Raw genomic sequence first — 19221 nt, 5'->3', positions numbered from 1 at the left:
ATTCCAGCTTTATGAATCATCCTCAAGACTACATAAGACTCTCTCAATAACATTTTTCTATTTAGTTCAAATCAATTTTACTAACATATATCACACATTAGCTTTAAACTCAAGCAATATCCTTAACTTCAAGTAAATTCGTTGAAATAAAGTTCACATATGTTGAACTATACAATTTGAACACTCATTAAACTCATCTGAATATAATACTCTCTAAAAAAATTGGGAAGGAATGCATTATGATGAATTGCAAAATAACTTAAACATGAAGCATATTATCTTTATCAGATGACCAGCATGTGAAAAAGTGAAATAAAAGTGACAAATAAAAAAACAAAGTTTATACTTCACAAATAAGCTTATATATGGAATATTAGATCTCACCTTATCAGCAGTATTTGATGTAATATCAATGAATGTCTCTGCTGCATTCAGCCAAAACAAACCTACTGTCCTCTCTTTGCTGAAAGTACGTAGAAATAAATAATTGCAATGATCATTTGTTCAAAGTTACCTTACCAATCTCCACATCACCTTCCCAATTTTAGAAAGTGAGAAAAAGAGAAATAAAAAAAAGGAATGGAGGCGGAGAAACCGAGAAGCAAAAACTCATAGTACAAGAGAAGCACCATAAATTAATATTTTTACTCTACCGACAAATTATTCAAGACTTAATAGACAAAACTTATCTTAATAAAGAGATGTAAATCTTTTTTGAGTCTGAACTCTTGACAATCAGCCGAAAGTCATTGTGATATACTAAACAAGACACAGGCCATCTAGTCCCATCTTATCAAAATAACCCAAAAGACATCCCATATAAAATGTTGAGCACAGTTGGTATATACAATCTTTTGGAAATAGTTAGATAAATGATGTATATCCACTATTTTTCATGCACCGTGTACAGGAACAGGCCGATTCCATGGCCCAGACCGAGGTCCCGTTTCATAACTTGTGGTAACAACAAATGCACGATTTTACAAGTTTACTATCAGCCAGTCAAAATGAATGATTTCAGTAGCTTTAAACAGTAATTGCAAATTTGTTATGGTAACAATTTTTTATGAAACGGGCGCCCTATTTGGTGAAAACAAGTCTCGATATTACTGAAGCCTTTGGTTTCAATTCAGTGATATAAAAAAAAAACATAAAAAGCAAATCAATTACAGACATAACACTCGTGAGACACAAGGAAGATTAGAGCTAGCAATCACTTACTTGTGAGCTTGCATAAAAGGTACAGATCCGTATAGAGCCATACGTTTGTCCAACTCGTACTCAAACACATCCAGATTGTAGAGACGATAGGGATCAGATGATCTGCAATATTAATGGGGTACAGATGTTCAATGAACACTTAAGCGTAAAATATTTTTCGGCAGCAGGCAAACGTTTAGGATTGTAATGTAAAAAGATCTTCATATCTCATAGTACTATTAATGTTTGAATATTCGCCAATCAAGCTCAAGCTATATAAGATGGTAGAAAATTACATAATATGCTAACAAGATGATGATCAGAAAAAAACACACCTACATTAGACAAAATATCTTCTACTCATACCGATCATCGCAGGTCCACCGATTATGATGGTTAAAAATGAGAAATGTCAACTTCTACATGAATTCCCCAAGAACAGGTCCCGCTCTTACAAACAGTTCTGGTTGACTTGATCAATCACAACTATAGAAAGTCATCAACACAAACATCTAGAACGTACGTTTGACTACGGAGATCTCTAAATATGATGTTTACTTGTACAAGCATAATTTCCTGACAAATCTGTGTGCTCCTCTATATTTCCACATGGGGATTGTTTACATTTTCAATATATTTTCAGTTATTAGGTATATCTGGAGGAGAGGCCTTGGGTCACAGTGATTCAGTTTGTTTTTTGGCTCCCAGGCACAGGTGGTGCCGAAAATATATATTAGAACTATGACACTGATGGATTTTGCATAGTTGATTTGATTGGATCAATCGAAACTCTGTCAGACGTGGCCCAGATGGTAATTTCTGTTTTGCTGGTATCCTACCCTGTTGCCTTGAGAGCAAGAGAATCAGCATGCTCCGGGATACCATAGACATGCTCAAATCCAGGGAAGGAGAAATCCAGTCCAATTGATGAAGGACCTGTAAATGAAAGACACAATACATCATAATACACTATACAGTGCGGATCAAAAAAAAGTTTACACTTAGAAAAAATCCTGTAAAATTATATACTTGTAATATCCTGACGATTTTTCCACATTTTAGCATTGGTACAGATCCATTTAAGCAAATGACGATATAACTGTCGAAAAATATTTCCGGTTGAGTGAGCACCACTTAGTTTTGAAAAGTTGATGAAAAATGATTTGCGCAGAACTTTGAAATAGTTATGCGAATAAAAGTAGACCTTAATCATGAAGAACACGTGGAAATTAGCAAGTAAAATTGATATGAAGATATCTTTTACCTTTTTAAACGTGTTTCCTTGCCCAAACACTTCGAAAAGTGCATTGCGCCCCATCCCACTCCCCCACACACCGAGTCCATCGTGACGATATTTGCTTTACACTGAGCTGTGATTTAAATGAAATGGCTTAGGCTTGATTTTCATTTTGTTAATCATTGCCAAGCTTGGGAAAAGTGTGGAGAAACAAGTATTAAATGAAAATGAAATGTAAACCAACTTTGAATGATAAAAGCTTAGTGAAAATGCTGGAGATGTCTGATATAAACTTTTGTTCAGATTCAGTTATGTCCTCAGATCCAGCTGGCACAAAAAGGGTAAAGGTTGTGCTTACTAAGTGTTGAAATTTCAAATTTGGGCGGCAAAATTGTTACAAAATGCTTGAATGTATACGTTTTATTTCAATTGGCTAAAAGTGCTAGGGAAATCTAGGAGAAATGCCTCACAGGGTAAGTTTGATTTCGCCCTTTCCCCTTGACACAGCGTGAAAACAAGCATTTCTGCGCAAACAGATTTCTGCGAGCTTTACAAAAATGGACAGTGCTCACTCAAGTGTAACATTCTGTCAAAACTTTTACCTTCATTGGATAGATGAGACCCAAACCCATGATTATATGTGAAAAAATTACCCACATGTTGTATATTTTTTAATTCCCAGGGCTTTTTCAAAGTGTAAACTTTTTTTTGATACGCACTGTATAGTCTATGGCAGAAATTTCAGGACATCAAATAAAAGTAGCCCAGAGTGTTCATACAATGATGCAGAGGGGAAGTCAGCTAAAGGACACTAGTCACTTTTTAATACCTGAGCCATGGATGCCAGTTTGCTAAACACCCCAAAAAATAGAAAATGGGATTATACAAAAAAAAAAAGACTTGAGCTATGGCCTGAAAAAAAAATCAGTTCCAGTATTCCAAGGTACAAGCATTTGCCTTTAATAAGGCACAAGCCTACATGTACCCCAGCAAAAGTTTTAATAGGGAGGTATGCAATATGAGATATTTGGGTATAGTTCATATTTTAAGAATTTGATACCCTTAGTACCCAGAAGTAACAATAATAATATCACACAAACTGTCCAGGGACCTTCAAAGAGCTAGCTCATTAACAGACAGACTTCATACAATTCTTTCATCAAACTTTGATCCCACGACACACTGCTTTAGCAACTGATCACAGGACTGATTTTCCTGATTGATTTCACTGATCACTATGAGCAATCAAATCAATATCAATTACAATAATCAATTGTAAACACAAATCAGTTGCTCAGATTTGTGTTGCAAGGTCCTGGACTCACCGTATGGTTTCTTATCAGTGTGTGATTTGAAGGTTTCCTCCCACATATCGGGCTCCTCCGGTTCCTCCGGCTCCTTCTCCTCGGCCTGCTCCACATTCTCCACCTCCTCCCCATCCTCCACCTGATCAATATAAGGAGCCATTTTCAAATCTCATGCTAAACTAATATTCCAACTACCCCAAGATACATAGGAGAAATAAGCCCCGTCGCATGTTTTGGACAATTTAAAAGTAAATTCATTTCGTTTTGACGTGTGTCATCTATATCAAATGGATGAGAGCACAGTCCTCGTGGATATGTTGATTAAGAAGCAGAACTTTGGTGAAAAGCTGTAAGTGAAGTACTTTTGTCAGGGGTGTACTCACGTCTGTTGGATATTGTACCTAGCTACATTTTGCCTTGTATAAGAAAAATCTACTGAGATATTATAAATAGCTTTTAAAGAGAGTGGAACGAAAGACATCATTAAAAATTCAGATTCTTATGTTATACATAAGCAGGATAAAATAACCAAAGCAATATTTTTTAATACAAAAGAAATGGTTTTGGTACAGCATATTCCATCTCATGAAAGAAAGCAAACCTTAAACTTTGTCATTTCTCATTCAATTATTCAATTAATATTTCTTGCCATGAATACACTTGGCATAAATAAGAGAGTATAAAATTATCTGACCCTCTTCTTTTTTTATTTTTAAATAAATCAAAAGTGCACATTAAAGCAGAGCATCACTTCAGAAAGCTGTCACCAGTAAAAAAAAAATGTCACTGCACATACTAATGTATGAAGCTATTCATACACGTTTCTCCTCAAATCTAGAATTTATTGGTTTGGAAGCATAGTCAAATACCTTTAGAAGAAACCTTGCACCACACTAACCTACATGTATCATCAATCTAAAATACTTAGTATCGAGTTTGAAAATACAGCTTTTTTAGGTCCCCATATCTATATTACATCTATCAGATAAACTATATATTTACAATATCAAAGCCAGCTTTATAATATATGGTGGCCTAAAAATGTGCTCCATGGCCTTTCAATTTGCTGTGAATTTCATAACAATTGAGAAGATTTTGCTTTTGAGCTTGCATTTTTAGTAGCAAACTTCACAATCATCTATTGATAGTATTGAAGAAACAGATGGCAAATAAGTGCTTTCTGGTCATATCCATCTGTAAAAATCCATAAAAATATTGCCAAACTATAATAATGGTTAAAAAAAATCATAATATTGGTATAAAAAGTTGCAAATTTGCAAACTGAAATTGTCAAATTGGTGATCAAAACCGTCTTATTTATTTAAAGTTAAGTTATCAAGTTGATGCAAATTGAAGTTTATAGGACTCATCGTCGAGCACAGTTCAGGGCCACCATGTGTATATGCAACAGGACCATAAAGTGCATGGAATACACAGGTAGGTCTATATAACACATCAAGAATCGAACTCTAAAATCCCTTCAAATAAATTTTGGGACCTTTCCCTCCACCATATGTGTCATCTATATCTACTACTCAAGGATAGAGCAAAGATTCTGGATATAGAGTGAAAAAAAAACCACTCGAAAAAGACTGTATATAAAAATATTTTGCTGACTTAAAAATGTAAAAGCAAAATGAAAAATGTATGATTTCAAATACCAGTAAAATAATGTTTGCCAGATGTTTTACTCACAACAAAAACAATAATAAAAAATATCACATACAGCAATTTCATTTCATCTTTCGAAGTGTTTGATATAAATTATATTTCTAAACAATGATAGTTTTCATTATATATTTTTGTGTGTGCAAATGCTATGCAAGTTATGTTTATTCTTTTGTATTGCTACTGTATATGCCTTTGGATTATGGAATGTAATTTGGCACTTAAAATAATAATTTAAAAAGGATAAGAATTTATAGAAACAATTTTTTTTTAAAGAGAGAGAACTGATTGAATAGTTGAAAGAAAGAATGCTATTAAAAGTTTTGAATATGGAAGATGTTGTACATGTATGCTGCCCGAGATTTAAAGCGAGATAGTGTTTCATAAAGCTGTTTGCATGATACCCATGACTGTACACAAGACAGGAACATGTTCTTAGGTACAAAGTCAACTATATTAGGATTATTTATCCCAACAAATGGTCACAATTGTGTGTAAATCATGTGTAAACTACAAACAGCTTTATGAGACAGCTTCCTGGACTACTCACCGGTTGGTCTTGGTCTTCCTCGGATCTGTAACCAACCAAATCAAGAATGGCATCTTTAGCAAGGTCAAGTAGACCAGGGCCTTCTTCACCCTGGTCCAAAGAGCTGGGGTAGTATACATGTTAATAGTAAGATACACATATGTTATTAGACACCATACTTCCCTTGTCAAGAGATGAATTAACTTTGTCCACAGTAGAACAATTTGTTACTGATGGAATCAGAAGTATATGGTATCGCAGTCTTCTTAGTGTATTATTAACAATACCTGAACTTGGTAGATGACATGGAAGTCATTAATCTAAAAAGGCAATAAATGAGTGAGGCATGCCATACACCATGCCTGAGAGCACCCAAACCACAGGCAGGCAAACCACATGGGTGGCAGAGTGCAGCAGCATGTTGATACATGGAGACAATTTCAGCCAGTTACTAAAGAATTTCTAACAGTATGATGGTTCACTTTATTAAATATCTTAATGAATAAACTGACCACTTGGCATATACTATTGCAATTCCTGTAAAACTTAAAAGAATTTGCAGCTGCATTGTTATTTTGAATTCTGGACAAAGATAGTTAGGTACTATCTGCCTTTTAATGAAAATTGGAATTTTATCCTCTTCTTTTTTACACAAAATGATCACTTTATATTGAAAGTAACTAAAGATTTACCCTCTTTAAACTTAGAAAATTGAATGGACATGTTTATACCATATAAACCACCACCATGTTAAATTGGGTAATGGCACAGTCATTTGGGTAATACAATAAACGTTTTCTTCTTTTTTTTTTGGTTTACAACATGGAATTAGATGTTACTAGCAGAGACGAAATGTTTCCATGGATACATGTATGTAAGCATAAACAAGAAATGCAATAATATTGAATGATATTTCGATTGACCTTCATGACCTACATGTAACAACCAATTATAATCAATTCGTTGCCATGGAGATGCATGCGGATACCAGCATCAACTTCCACCAAGTTTGAAATTTGAGATATTGCAATGCCATGAAAAGGAAGATGTGTGCTTAGATGACAACCAAAAACTGATAGGTTGTATATTAAACTGTCAGAATTAGTGTTTTGACTGAAATTCAAGTATTGGATGTCTAACACCCCTTTCATTTTTTTTTTCCAATGGGCACATAAATTGTGTTGATGTAACTACCAAAATGTAAAAGTACAGAAACAGACTGGCATGCAGGGACACTGACAAATAGTCAAACAGAATTTCAGAATATGGTTAATTGACATGAATTACTGAAACATTATGGGTATGTACAGAGCAACAGCTATAGTATGATCTTATGACATTATGAACTAAACATGAGCTATGTTCATGCATATTTATTCAATTCTTTCAAATATCACTTAAAATTTCAAAAAAAAATTAAGAAACACCCTGCCTCCCATTATATCAATCCCATTCATGTTTTTGCATGCAAAGTACTTTGTCAAATGCATGAAACAATTCAAATTCAGAAGAAAAAAAATCTTGTATGATGTCATCAGGTGGTCTACTGGTCTAGACTAAGATAGTAAAAGTCCACGCAAATTTCTGGATGAAATGCTAAAAAGATAAGAATCTGCCACTTGAAAATAAAAATGTTAGTTCAGTATAGTGTGAGATTGAATGCATGTTAGTAAACTGCTCTAATCCCTACTAAGGAGATTGTCTATCTTTTTTTCTTTTTTAAAACAAATGGCCCATTTTCTGAACTTGGATTAAAATCAAACCATGGGTCTATAGCAGGTTAACTATGGACAGCCATCTCTACAAAATGATCACTTTCTTTTGTCATCACATTTGATATTTGAATCATTAAACTTTGTATGGAACTACAAAAGTTCTATCCATTATGGAAAGATTGAGAGATGCGCCAGGTCAAGAAGAACAACAATTTTTTTTTAGACTTGTGGCTATCATCCATACTTTTTGATAAACAGACAGACTTCAGACAGAGTTCAAAATACGGGCCAATGGATTAACTCAAATGCATTTAAACTTTAAACATGTAGTTTTTTAATGAAATACTTCTCAGTATATAATGGATTTGAACAAGAAGAACAGAAATTTGCACACAAAGGCATTTAAACACGTGCACATCAACATAGAAAGAAATGTCATTCAGAGCAAAGGCATGAATCTGTTTTGGCAAAAATACAGAGGATGGCACAGATACATGTACATTAATACTGGCAAGATAAGGTATGCATGATGCAATCACAAATGATAGACTATATTGGCCTGTATCAACCCCCCCAAAAAAAAAATCATATTCTTTCATCAGAAATTAACAGCTCCAGTTTTACAGTACCTGTATGTCTCAAAGCATAAACTGTCATATGTCTCAAAGTATACACTGTCATGGTCTAAATTTATAAGAAAATTGTTTTATCATATGTTCTGAGGATGGATTGATACTATGTTTTCGCCAAGTAGGACTATTTCCCACTTCTTCCACAAAGATTTTGACTACATGGTGATGCTCTAATATTAATATCCTAACCATTTAAAGCACTTCAAAAATCTTTTCAGTTCAGGTAAAAAGTAGCATGCTTAGCTCTTTGCAAGTATTGTGATAGAATACCAGCTGAGGCAATCGGCTGGAAGAAATATCTAAAAAAAAAAAATATGAGAAATCATTACAGAATAATAAAAATGGTGGTATGATATGAAGGAAATGGGAAAAGTTGCTGATCAAGACCTGTATGATTGATTTGAGAGAAGTACAAACATGTTCCCCTGACCCTTTATGCATTAAATTGACTAATGATGTATCTTCGCCATCCTTGTGTAATTTGCATGGAATTGTTTATTTTGTTTGGTTATTGAGCATTGTTACCACTACCATTAGAGGGTAAATTATCAATATTATACTTTTTCACAAGGCCCTGCATAGATTTTTCTTTTGCATTGATTCCTTTTTTTCAAAGCAAGGTACGAGTGATATTTGCCTTGCCAACTTGTAAAAATAAATATCATGATCACCGTCATAATGCAATATAATTGTATCAACTGCTCATTGTGAAACACCTGCCGTAGAATGCAACATCCTATGAAATTTCAGAAGGGCTATTTCATGAAATGCTAATCCCTTTCACCTACCCCTCCCCTTTGATATGAGTAAAATAATTGAATTGATATGTGCAAAGGTTAAATGTATTTTAAACCGTGGCAAAGTTATTTGTCTTATGAACTTTTGCAGGTAAACTTGAACAAATGACCTTTGTGTTGACAAAAAGTGGTTAAACGGTTTCCAATCTAATTTTACTGACTCCAGACTATTATGCGAAATATTCAGAATTTCAAAAAATATGTTCAAAGGATACCAATAACTACAAGCAAACAAGAATCTTGAAGAGAATATGTGTATTTAAGAGAATTATTTTTTTTTTAAATGTAAAATCAAAATCCCACCACCAGTACAGAGGTACTCTGTGCTTGACGTCATTCTCTTTTGCAAGTCTAGGCATTGAAGTGAAGCCACGCTACCAAATTCTTATTTAATCTTACTTTCTCCTTTCCCGTAGATGTTCAAACTTCATGAGCCCTCTAGGGTTGATGCTAAAGACGAGCTGCTTGTTGTCGTAGAAGTCCATACGGAATGGCTGCGAGGAGAGCAGCACGGTGATGCCAGAGCTGGTGGTGGCCTCAATGGACGTCGAGTCCTGCTTGTTGATAGTCCATCTTTTATGAAGGTGAGTCGGAGGGAAAGTAATGGAGATAAGGAAATAAGTCTTTCACATCAAACGGTAGAGTATTAAGTCAGCTTCAACAAACCCAAGGACAACTTTATTTCAAAAAGTGTTTAGGTCATATTGCATAAAACTTTACTATAATCATCATGTTAACGATGTGAATAATTGAAACCTTGACAGTGATTGGCAGTCGAGCCATGTTACCATGACAATAACAATGATTTATGTAATGGAACTTTGTACATTATGCATTACCAGTACTGAAGTAATTACTCATTGTGGATAACATGTACATAATCATGGCATGTTTCCACATGACAGTTTTTCAATTACTCGCAATAATCAATTGATAGCATTAATTAATACTTTATGAAATCCATAATTGCACCATGTACCATCAATTCAATGCGACTTCATAGCATATACGGTGTGACCATTTTTGGAGAAGGAAGGAATTATTGATAGTTGCCATCTATGTCTAAGTCCTCTATGCTGAGATTTTTTCAAGGCCATACTACTTCATGGAATAGGCGAGTAATGAAATCACGGTCAGCTTGGACTTGACTTGCTATGACTTACCTGACAGGAGTTGGTTCTAGGACCAGGACATCAGGAACCTCGTATCTCGGTCTGATAGGACTCAGTTCATTGACTTTGAAGCGGACCATCCGATCCTCAAGGCCAAAGACCTCAAGACTGAGCAGGACACCATTCTTGGTGTTGAGAATATTCCCTCGCATCACTCCATCAGCCTCGATGTGGAAGGAATCAAGGACAGCTGCATAGGGTGACTGGCCTTCGGGAATGTCCTTGTGCCGCCTGTATGAAGATTCGATATGCAAAGTTTATAGCATGTTTGACTACAATTGCAGTACCAAAAATGATAAACTGCCGTAATGAATAAGTAATGAGTGTTGCTGGGGCGAGCACATAATACGCCCGCCTGTAACGCTGAAAATGGAGTTATTGGTCACGCAAGAAAAGTGGAAGGTGGCGATTTGACCGTTGACCTTTTGACCTCAAAATCAATAAGCTTCTGGGGATCCATGCTAATATAATACACACCAAATTACATGAGCCTAGGTTAAGTTAAACTGAAGTTATCGTGTTTACAAGGACTGCAGAAGGGTAAGATGAAAATATGTCACTGTGATCTTGACCTTTTGACCTCAAAATTAATAGGCTTCCTGGGACCCATGTTACTATAATACACACCAAATTATATAAGCCAGGGTAAGTTAAACTGAAGAAATCGTACTTATCATTGAAAAGTTAAATTGATTGACAGACTGACAGACAGGCGGCAGATGGACACCGAGCGCGATACTAACCCTGGGTTTAACACTTCACCCTACCCTGACCCTAACATACTGCAACCCTAACCCTAATTCTTAGACGAAATTAATCCCAGAGCAATTGTCGGAGGAGCAAATTTTGTGTCATGACAAATTAAATAGTAAAACCTATTTATCATTTATGAGCTTTCGAATATACCTCCTTAATGCCTAGAGAAGCAAAATATTACTCCACATTTGTTTGATAGAAATCGTTCACACATAACTTTTAATGAACTTCCTTTGAAAAACTCAATATGATTAGAGTACAAAGAACTTCCTTTGGAAAACTCGATATGATTAGAGTACAAAGATCTCCTAAGGTACTTTACTTGATATACATTTGGGTCAGCACTCAACAAACATCAATCAACCTTCTTCTGTAACTGAAAGGATTACAACATTTATATTCCTTGCCTCAACACAAGAACAATGGTCTGACCTTTGAACTAAAGTGTTTCAAACTTTATATCGATCCATTTTTATTTCCAGCTCCTCAGTAAATTAAACATCAGGTAAATCTTATTAATTTAAACAGTGGTAGGTTATCTGCAAAGAAATATAGTGTCACAATAATGAAAGAGGTTCTACATCCAAAAAGGCATATGAATACCACTTCTTCATCTTGTTTAGGATTTTGACTGTGGAATCAGGGCCAGTCAAAAGTTTTACTCTTTCCTTCCTGAGTTATGACCACTCTGGGCTCCGTAACACAAACATTAGAGATCAATCGCTAAATGGACTGACCAGGAACCAATCAGAAGTGTTTGTTATTCATCGCTAAGCTTTGTGTTACAGGGCCTTGGTCAGATCTCAAACACATCCACTAAAATGATTTCAAGTTTTAATTTTGGCTGTTAAATATATGGTATTACAGAAAAATGGGCTTCTGATGGGAAAAAAGTATCAATTATCCAAATATAACTGATCATTCGTACTTTTCAATCTTACAGTCAGAAAACATGGAATACAATGTGCTAAAAAAATGTGTTATTTACAATTCTCTTTATTTTCCATTCTAATAATTTTCACATCACTAGACGAGAGATAATCCTCTATACATACAACTTGGTTTATTAACTTACCTTGCAAAACCACACTGATCAACAGTTTTGAAATTGGACTTGTCAACTGCATGTCCTACTTCAAATAGTAGCACAAGGGAAAGGCCAATCAAAGACAATTGTGCGAGACCCATGTTCCTGGATGCAATGAAAAAGACAAATATAAGAGAGAGAGAGAATATGAACAAGGAGTATTTCTTTTTATGCAAATATGATTCTATTTGCAGGATCCTATGTATACAGGTTAAAGTACAGATGTAGAAGTAACCTATCTGCTGCAAGCCACCCCTTCCCACGTTCCCATTGGCATTATCTCATACAGAATACCAACAGAAAAAGTAATTGCATCGGTACAAAGAAAGAAATTTTAACAACGAAATAAGACTATCTGCTGTGACGATAGTGACATTTGGTGGTTGTTTCTTATGACCAAATCGCTACAATATTTGTAAGGTGGTATGCAAAAATAAAAGGCACTACGGCATTGGAGAGTAACATCAAGTTAAATGTAGCCCATTTTTCTCCTAATGCTCTAAGCTTGGCAAACTTTTGACCTTTCAAGGTCTTTACATGTTATCATCTTTTAATTAAACTTATCTAATATTTTCCCCAAGTTTGGATAAGGGTACATACAATATGAAACAAATTAGTTTTGTCCATCAAGCCATATATTTAATCTTCCAGATCAAGTGCATAAAGTAAAGTTTCTTGATTTTATTGTCAATAATTCACTTCTGTCAGCGATATCAGCCTTGGGTCTATTTCTACAGAATATGCAGCTGTAAAGAATCTGTATACTCTAACTGAAAAAAATATTAGCATTTTAATTTTAGACACTCCCAAGAAAGTAGATGGCGCTGTAGCAAATGTGCAAGAAATATAAAATTTTCATCTGAAAAAATGCTCACTATTCAAAAGATATTTTCAGTCATAACAGAAGAGTGGATGATACAAGGTGATTTCATGGCAGTGGGAACAGACAACTTTGAAATTGAATTGATATTTGGGTTTGTTCAGAAACTATGTGATATAAAATATAGACGAGTATATGCTCACTTTATTGAACAACTTCAAAATGACTATTTCATGTTACAGATGGGAAATCCGAATAAGGTCTGGGGATGGAAGAATTGAAAGAAGTATTTCTGAGACTCAAATGTTCAATGCTCTCCAATAAACACAGAGAAACTCAATACAAACAATTACAAGGGGCTGTACACGAAAAGGGAACTTTTTTAATTTGGTTTTGAGACAGATCATTTTTGTTCCTTTTGTAAAAAAGAAGTCAAGTCTTACCAAAATTTATTTTTTTATTGTCCCGAGGGTAAGCGATTACGTGAAGTGATGATAAAACATTACAAATGAATAAACTTGGCACTGACAGTTGGAAAACAATTATCATGGGGATATCTGGAAATACTACTGAGTTTCTTTAATAAACTGTATTATATTTTTAGTTAAGTACATTATTTTTAGTTCAAGAAAACGGAATATTGCCAACTGTACAGAAAGTGACACATGTCACTTATATAGATACGGAATATCAAATAGCATTTAAAAAGGGGAAGCTGGGGGTGCACTTAAGAAAGTGGGAACAAATCAATGCATACTTGTCTTTATACTATGGATGTCTTGGTTGCTTCATTTTTGTTTTATTTGTTCAATACAGCTAGATGTACCACAGCAGGATGCAGAGTGTATGCGTGTACATGTGTGGATGGATGTGTATCATGACTGGGGTAAGGGTTGGGTGGGGGGGTAGTGGTGATTTTTGAAGTGAGCATGTGTAAGTGTTTGGGGAGAGTGATGAGGGGGAGGGGGTAAGGTGAGTCCCTGGCTCTGAGCCTGTGGAGAGCACTCATTCAATGAACAAGGTTATGATATAACCTTGTTCTCAGTTACATCTCCATGTGTGACAAAATAAGGGTGGCAATGTTTGGCTTATTTTCTCTTTTTTTATGGGAGAAATGCTTGATTTTCTTACACTGTCAGTTTTCATTACAGCTATTCATCATATAACTTGGCTCTTATGTAAATTTAATTTTTTTAATTATTTTTTTCTTAATTAAAAATAGAGATTGAAAAATGAAAATTTTCGTGCCATATTACTTTCCACCAATAGAGGGCGTACACAAAAATATGCCAAAAATTCAAGTTTTTGAGTGCTCTGGTGAATACAAAAATTATTCCCAAGTTACTAATGAAAAATAAATTGCAACTGTATGGAAATTAGTAATTCTGGTCACAAAAGTGTTATTTCAATGATTTTTTAAAGTGTGCTCAATACAGCATTGGCATACCATAGTCCTACCTGTAGATTCTCCACAGGCAGGATGGTAGCAGTGAACAAGTGGTGGAGAGTAACACACGTTAGTGCATGACTTTTACTCCCTAGTAACCCAGGGAGTTAGACCACAATCGCGTTCGTTCTCGGTGTCAATTGGCCACTTTGTTTTCAATTTTGACAGAAGGAGAACGAACGAGACAGGACATTTCCTTCTTTTGAGGGTCTAGTTTGTGCCTCAAATGTCAGGATTCTGTGTCTCACGATAGACCTTCATCCATATAATCAAGTGCATAATTTATATTTTCCTCTTTTATTTTGAGTGCTATTGCAACCCCATTCTACCCAGTTTTTTGGAGAGCATATGTCTGCCTCGTATGACATGGACAAGTCCTGGGCTCCGGCCCACTTTTTGCAGGCCAGAGCTCCCTGGGTTAACTCTCTAAGAGCCTCGCCATTTACCCCGGGGGGGGGGGGGGCACTCAGTATATAATGCATAGTGGGTATGTGCCGCGGAGGGGACCCCCATTTTTACACTCAAATTTCCGTTCCAAGGCACAGCATCTTTGTCTTGTTGAGAAAAAGAACAAAGAAAGCCACTCCAAGGCATAGCATTTCTTCTTATTGAGAAAAAAAAGAAAGAAATCCGCTCCAAAGCTTCGCATATTTTTCGTTATGCCGTTCCAAACGCATTGATCTGCTACAATGAGCCGCAATTTTGGTGAAAAGCGGCCACAGAGCTCACCCGGCGCTAGCTGCATGACCGTTCCATAGCCTAAACGCGCTCACACACTGGCGATCCGTTCCAGGGTACCCTCCATTCCAAGGACCAGTTTTCACAAACATTTGTAGGTCCGAAGCCCGTTCCGAGGACCCTCCTTTTTACAATAAACCCGCTCTCACCTGCGGCACACCCCCCGCCATTTTTTTGGTCGAGTGCCCCCCCCCCCCCCCCCCCCCCGGGCCATTTACCTGGTCCTGGTTTCAATCACCACTCCATTCACTGCCGTTCATTTCGTCGATGGCAGTGACTACCTAGTACCGGTACGGTACTTCTTTCATCTCCCATTTGTACACAACGAGTGCACACACTCTGACACACACAAGAAGAGAGGTGACTTATTTCAGGATAAGGCCGGAACCTCCTGGCTACCTCTCACCTCTCTTTTATATCCCAGTTCCTTCCCAATCCCACATTTTCGACAGCGACACCGCGCAACGATGTCATCGCTCCCGCTTTCTCACCGAATCTCTTCGCTGTCGCACCGAGATGAGCGCAGTGACTGAGTGAGAAACTGTGGCATCACACTGCTCAGTTTATCCTCTCAACAATCGACCAAATCCATCTTTCCCATTATTTATTACAATTCGATCAATGTGAAACAAATACAAATATACCTGCATTACGGAAAAATCACCAAAGCTTTATTGCAACTACATTAAATGATCAAATAAACAGGAAGCGAAAACTTACAATTTATTACACGTCGCTCTCAGCATCGCCATGATGACATGTTATGGTAGCTTTGAAGGGATCACCAAAGCTGTGAAATACATGTTTCTGCTGCGTGGTGGACTACGTGGCGGATTAAACTTTTTGCTAAGATGTTTTTTTTAAATATTTGTTTTCATCAGATTCCATAAAGATTTGAATGAGAAAATTTGCAGTTTTATTTTATAATTTACTTCAATAGGCGGATCCAGTTGGGGGGCAGAGGCATTGGCGGCGGAAGCAAAAAAAATTAGGAGGGGACAACCAAAAAATTTTTGACAAGAAAAAAAAAGATTCTCAGCCCAAAAATTTAAGGGGGGACGTAGGAAAATAAATTGACAAGCAAGCAAAAAAAAAAAAAAAGGTCATCAACAACTAATTTAGGGGGGACCGTCCCCCCCTCCTCAAATTTAGGGGGGGACACGTCCCCCCTGCCCCCCCCCCCCGCTTCCGCCGCTATGGGCAGAGGGGCCACGGCCCCCTCCCCTGCCCCTGTTGGCGGCGCCAAAAAAAGCGGAGAGAAAGAAAAAAAAATACTTGGAAAGAAAAAGGAGAGCGGAGAAAAAAAAGGAGAGATGTCGACAAAAGGGAATGGAATAAGGCAAGTTGAAATGGAAAGTGGAAAAATTTTTGGGTCAGTATAACTATACAAATAAAAAGAATTCCGGTTGATGGAGATGGGGATTATATAAAAATCATGAAAATCATCATAATCAAGAGGAAGTAATGCGATTTCCTGAAGCCGTATCCCCTTTTTCATCTTTTGATGCAGAAATCACTCGCAATTAATTCATAAACTGTTCATGTAAAATCAGTTCAAACTTAATTCCACTATCATGTACAGAAGTAAGTTTGATATTGCTAAAAATGCATGAAGTTCAATCTTCCATCGTCCTAGGTAACAGTATCATATCATATTTTACTCTAATTCCCCTTATTAAGAATTCAACAACTTACTGGAAAGTATTCATCTGTTTATCTGAATATTGGTACTTTATATACCATACAACTAAAGAAAAATAAAAAGAAAAAACATATGTAAGCTACATGTATATTGCAATCAGTCGTCACTGTGAAACCTGACAATACTCTTCTTAGTTGGTCATGTCAAGATTATGAAAATAAAGAAAAAAAAAAGATAATTGACTGTGTATGTATTCTGCTTCATATATTTATATGCATGGAGACTGAATATTGACTCTTTGTATTCCATATCTTTCCATATACTTCTTTATATGGAAATTGAATATTGACCATTTACATGGTTCATATTCTATATCACATATCCACAGAATATTGAAAAGTATATTGTCAGTTTAAGCATTCCAATTAATATATTCGAAGCTTGTATCCCATATTACACATTTACTGAACAGGGATATTGACTGCTTATATATGGAAATTGCTATCTGTATTCCATATCTCATCCGAATACGGCAAGATGGTCAATCTCCTTTTTTTATTATACAAAGTTTATCTCCTCTATCGAGAGCTCTGCAGCATGTACACACATGTATCATTTTTATAGAAGAGCATTTGCGAAAATCAACTCTTGTTCCACTATGTATGTATTCTGCTTCACATAAATACGCATGAATGTTTTCTATTCTATACCATATATTTACATAACATTATGAATGCTTGAAAAGGACATTGACTGTGTATATATTTTACTTCATGTATTTACATAAACATAAACTGAGTATTGACTGTTTACATGGTTTACATGACTATGAATCCCTAAAAAGGATATTGACCGTTCATGCATTCCGCAACATGTGTTTACATACATGGAAACTGAAAATTCGCAGCTTGTATCCCATATTACACATTTACTGAACAGGGATATTGACTGCTTATATATGCTACTTCATACTTTGACATACTTATATTTATATATATGGAAATTGAATGTTTACTATTTGTATTCCATATCTCATCCGAATACTGCAAGATGGTCAATCTCCTTTTTTTATTATACAAAGTTTATCTCCTCTATCGAGAGCTCAGCAGCATGTACACACATGTATCATTTTTATAGAAGAGCATTTACGAAAATCAACTCTTGTTCCACTATGTATGTATTCTGCTTCATATATTTATACACATGGAGGCTGAATATTGACTCTGTGTATTCCATATTTCTTCCATATACTTCTATATATGGAAATTGAATATTGACCATTTACATGGTTCATATTCTATATCACATATCCACAGAATATTGAACAGTATATTGTCAGTTTAAGAATTCCAATTAATATACCTACATATATGGAAAATTAATATTCGACAGTTTGTATTCCATATCATACATTTACTGAAAAGGGATATGAACTACTTATGCATGCTACTTCATACTGCTACATACTGAATGTTGACTGTTTGTAATCATAGATTTACATAACAGTGATATGAATGCTGAAAAGGGTATTTGTTGTGTACGTATTCTACTTCATATACATGTATTTATATATGTGCAAATTAAATATATACACCGTTTACATGAATTAAATTACATATCACACATTTACATTTCTACATATGGAAATTGAATATTGACTGTTTACAAAGTCTATACTCTATATCACATATATCACATATTTACAGAATACTGAAAAGGGATATTAACTGTTCATGCATTCCATTTCATATTTCATATATTTACATATACAGAAACTGAATATAGAGTATTGTATTCCATATCACACATCTACTGAAAAGGAACATGGACTGTTTTTTATGTATGCTAAGTTCATACCTTTACATGCATACATGTTAATTGAATGTTGACTTTTTACTCCATATCATATATTTCATAGCATTATGAATATGAATGGTGAAATGGGGTATTGACGGTGTATGTATTCTACTTCATATATTTATACATATGGAAATCACATGGTTTATATTCCATATCACATATATACGTAATTATGAATGCTGGAATGGGATATTGACCGTTTATGCATTCCACTACATATATTTACATATATGTGGTGAAATGCACATTGCATTCCATATTATACATTTTCCTGAAAAAGGATATATTGACTGTTTATGCATGCTACTCTATACTTATACATATGCAAAATTGAATGTTGACTAGTTGTATTCATATATTTTCGTAACAGTGATATGAATGCTGAATAGGGGTATTGGCTGTGTATGTATTATACTTACATGGATTTACATACATATATGGAAATTGAATGTTTTCTATTCTATACCATATATTCACATAACATTATGAATGCTTGAAAAGGATATTGACTGTGTATATATTTTACTTCATGTATTTACATAAACATAAACTGAGTATTGACTGTTTACATGGTTTACATGATTATGAATCCCTAAAAAGGATATTGACCGTTC

At 35.3% G+C, this 19221-nt stretch overlaps 1 protein-coding gene across 2 annotated transcripts in view; it reads right to left on the bottom strand.

Moving 5' to 3' along the window:
- The window catches only part of LOC121418699 (neutral alpha-glucosidase AB-like), a 35246-nt gene extending 19340 nt beyond the window's left edge, over window positions 1–15906 (bottom strand). The window contains exons 1-9 of one of the 2 annotated variants that reach the window (XM_041612711.1): window positions 15826–15906; window positions 12089–12205; window positions 10249–10488; window positions 9485–9658; window positions 5963–6065; window positions 3763–3883; window positions 2040–2136; window positions 1222–1323; window positions 385–463 (exon numbers count right to left, since the gene is read on the bottom strand). In XM_041612711.1, coding sequence (XP_041468645.1) covers window positions 385–463; window positions 1222–1323; window positions 2040–2136; window positions 3763–3883; window positions 5963–6065; window positions 9485–9658; window positions 10249–10488; window positions 12089–12205; window positions 15826–15857 — 1065 coding nt within the window. In that variant the 5' untranslated portion in view covers window positions 15858–15906. The remainder of the gene's footprint in view (window positions 1–384; window positions 464–1221; window positions 1324–2039; window positions 2137–3762; window positions 3884–5962; window positions 6066–9484; window positions 9659–10248; window positions 10489–12088; window positions 12206–15825) is intronic. The other variant, XM_041612712.1, reaches the window with a different exon arrangement.
- Window positions 15907–19221: the final 3315 nt, after the last annotated feature.

This window comes from Lytechinus variegatus, chromosome 7 (assembly GCF_018143015.1).
Source record: "Lytechinus variegatus isolate NC3 chromosome 7, Lvar_3.0, whole genome shotgun sequence".
NCBI lineage: Eukaryota > Metazoa > Echinodermata > Echinoidea > Temnopleuroida > Toxopneustidae > Lytechinus > Lytechinus variegatus.
Note: the sequence above shows the minus strand (reverse complement) of the source record. Positions and strands in the feature narration are given on the sequence as shown.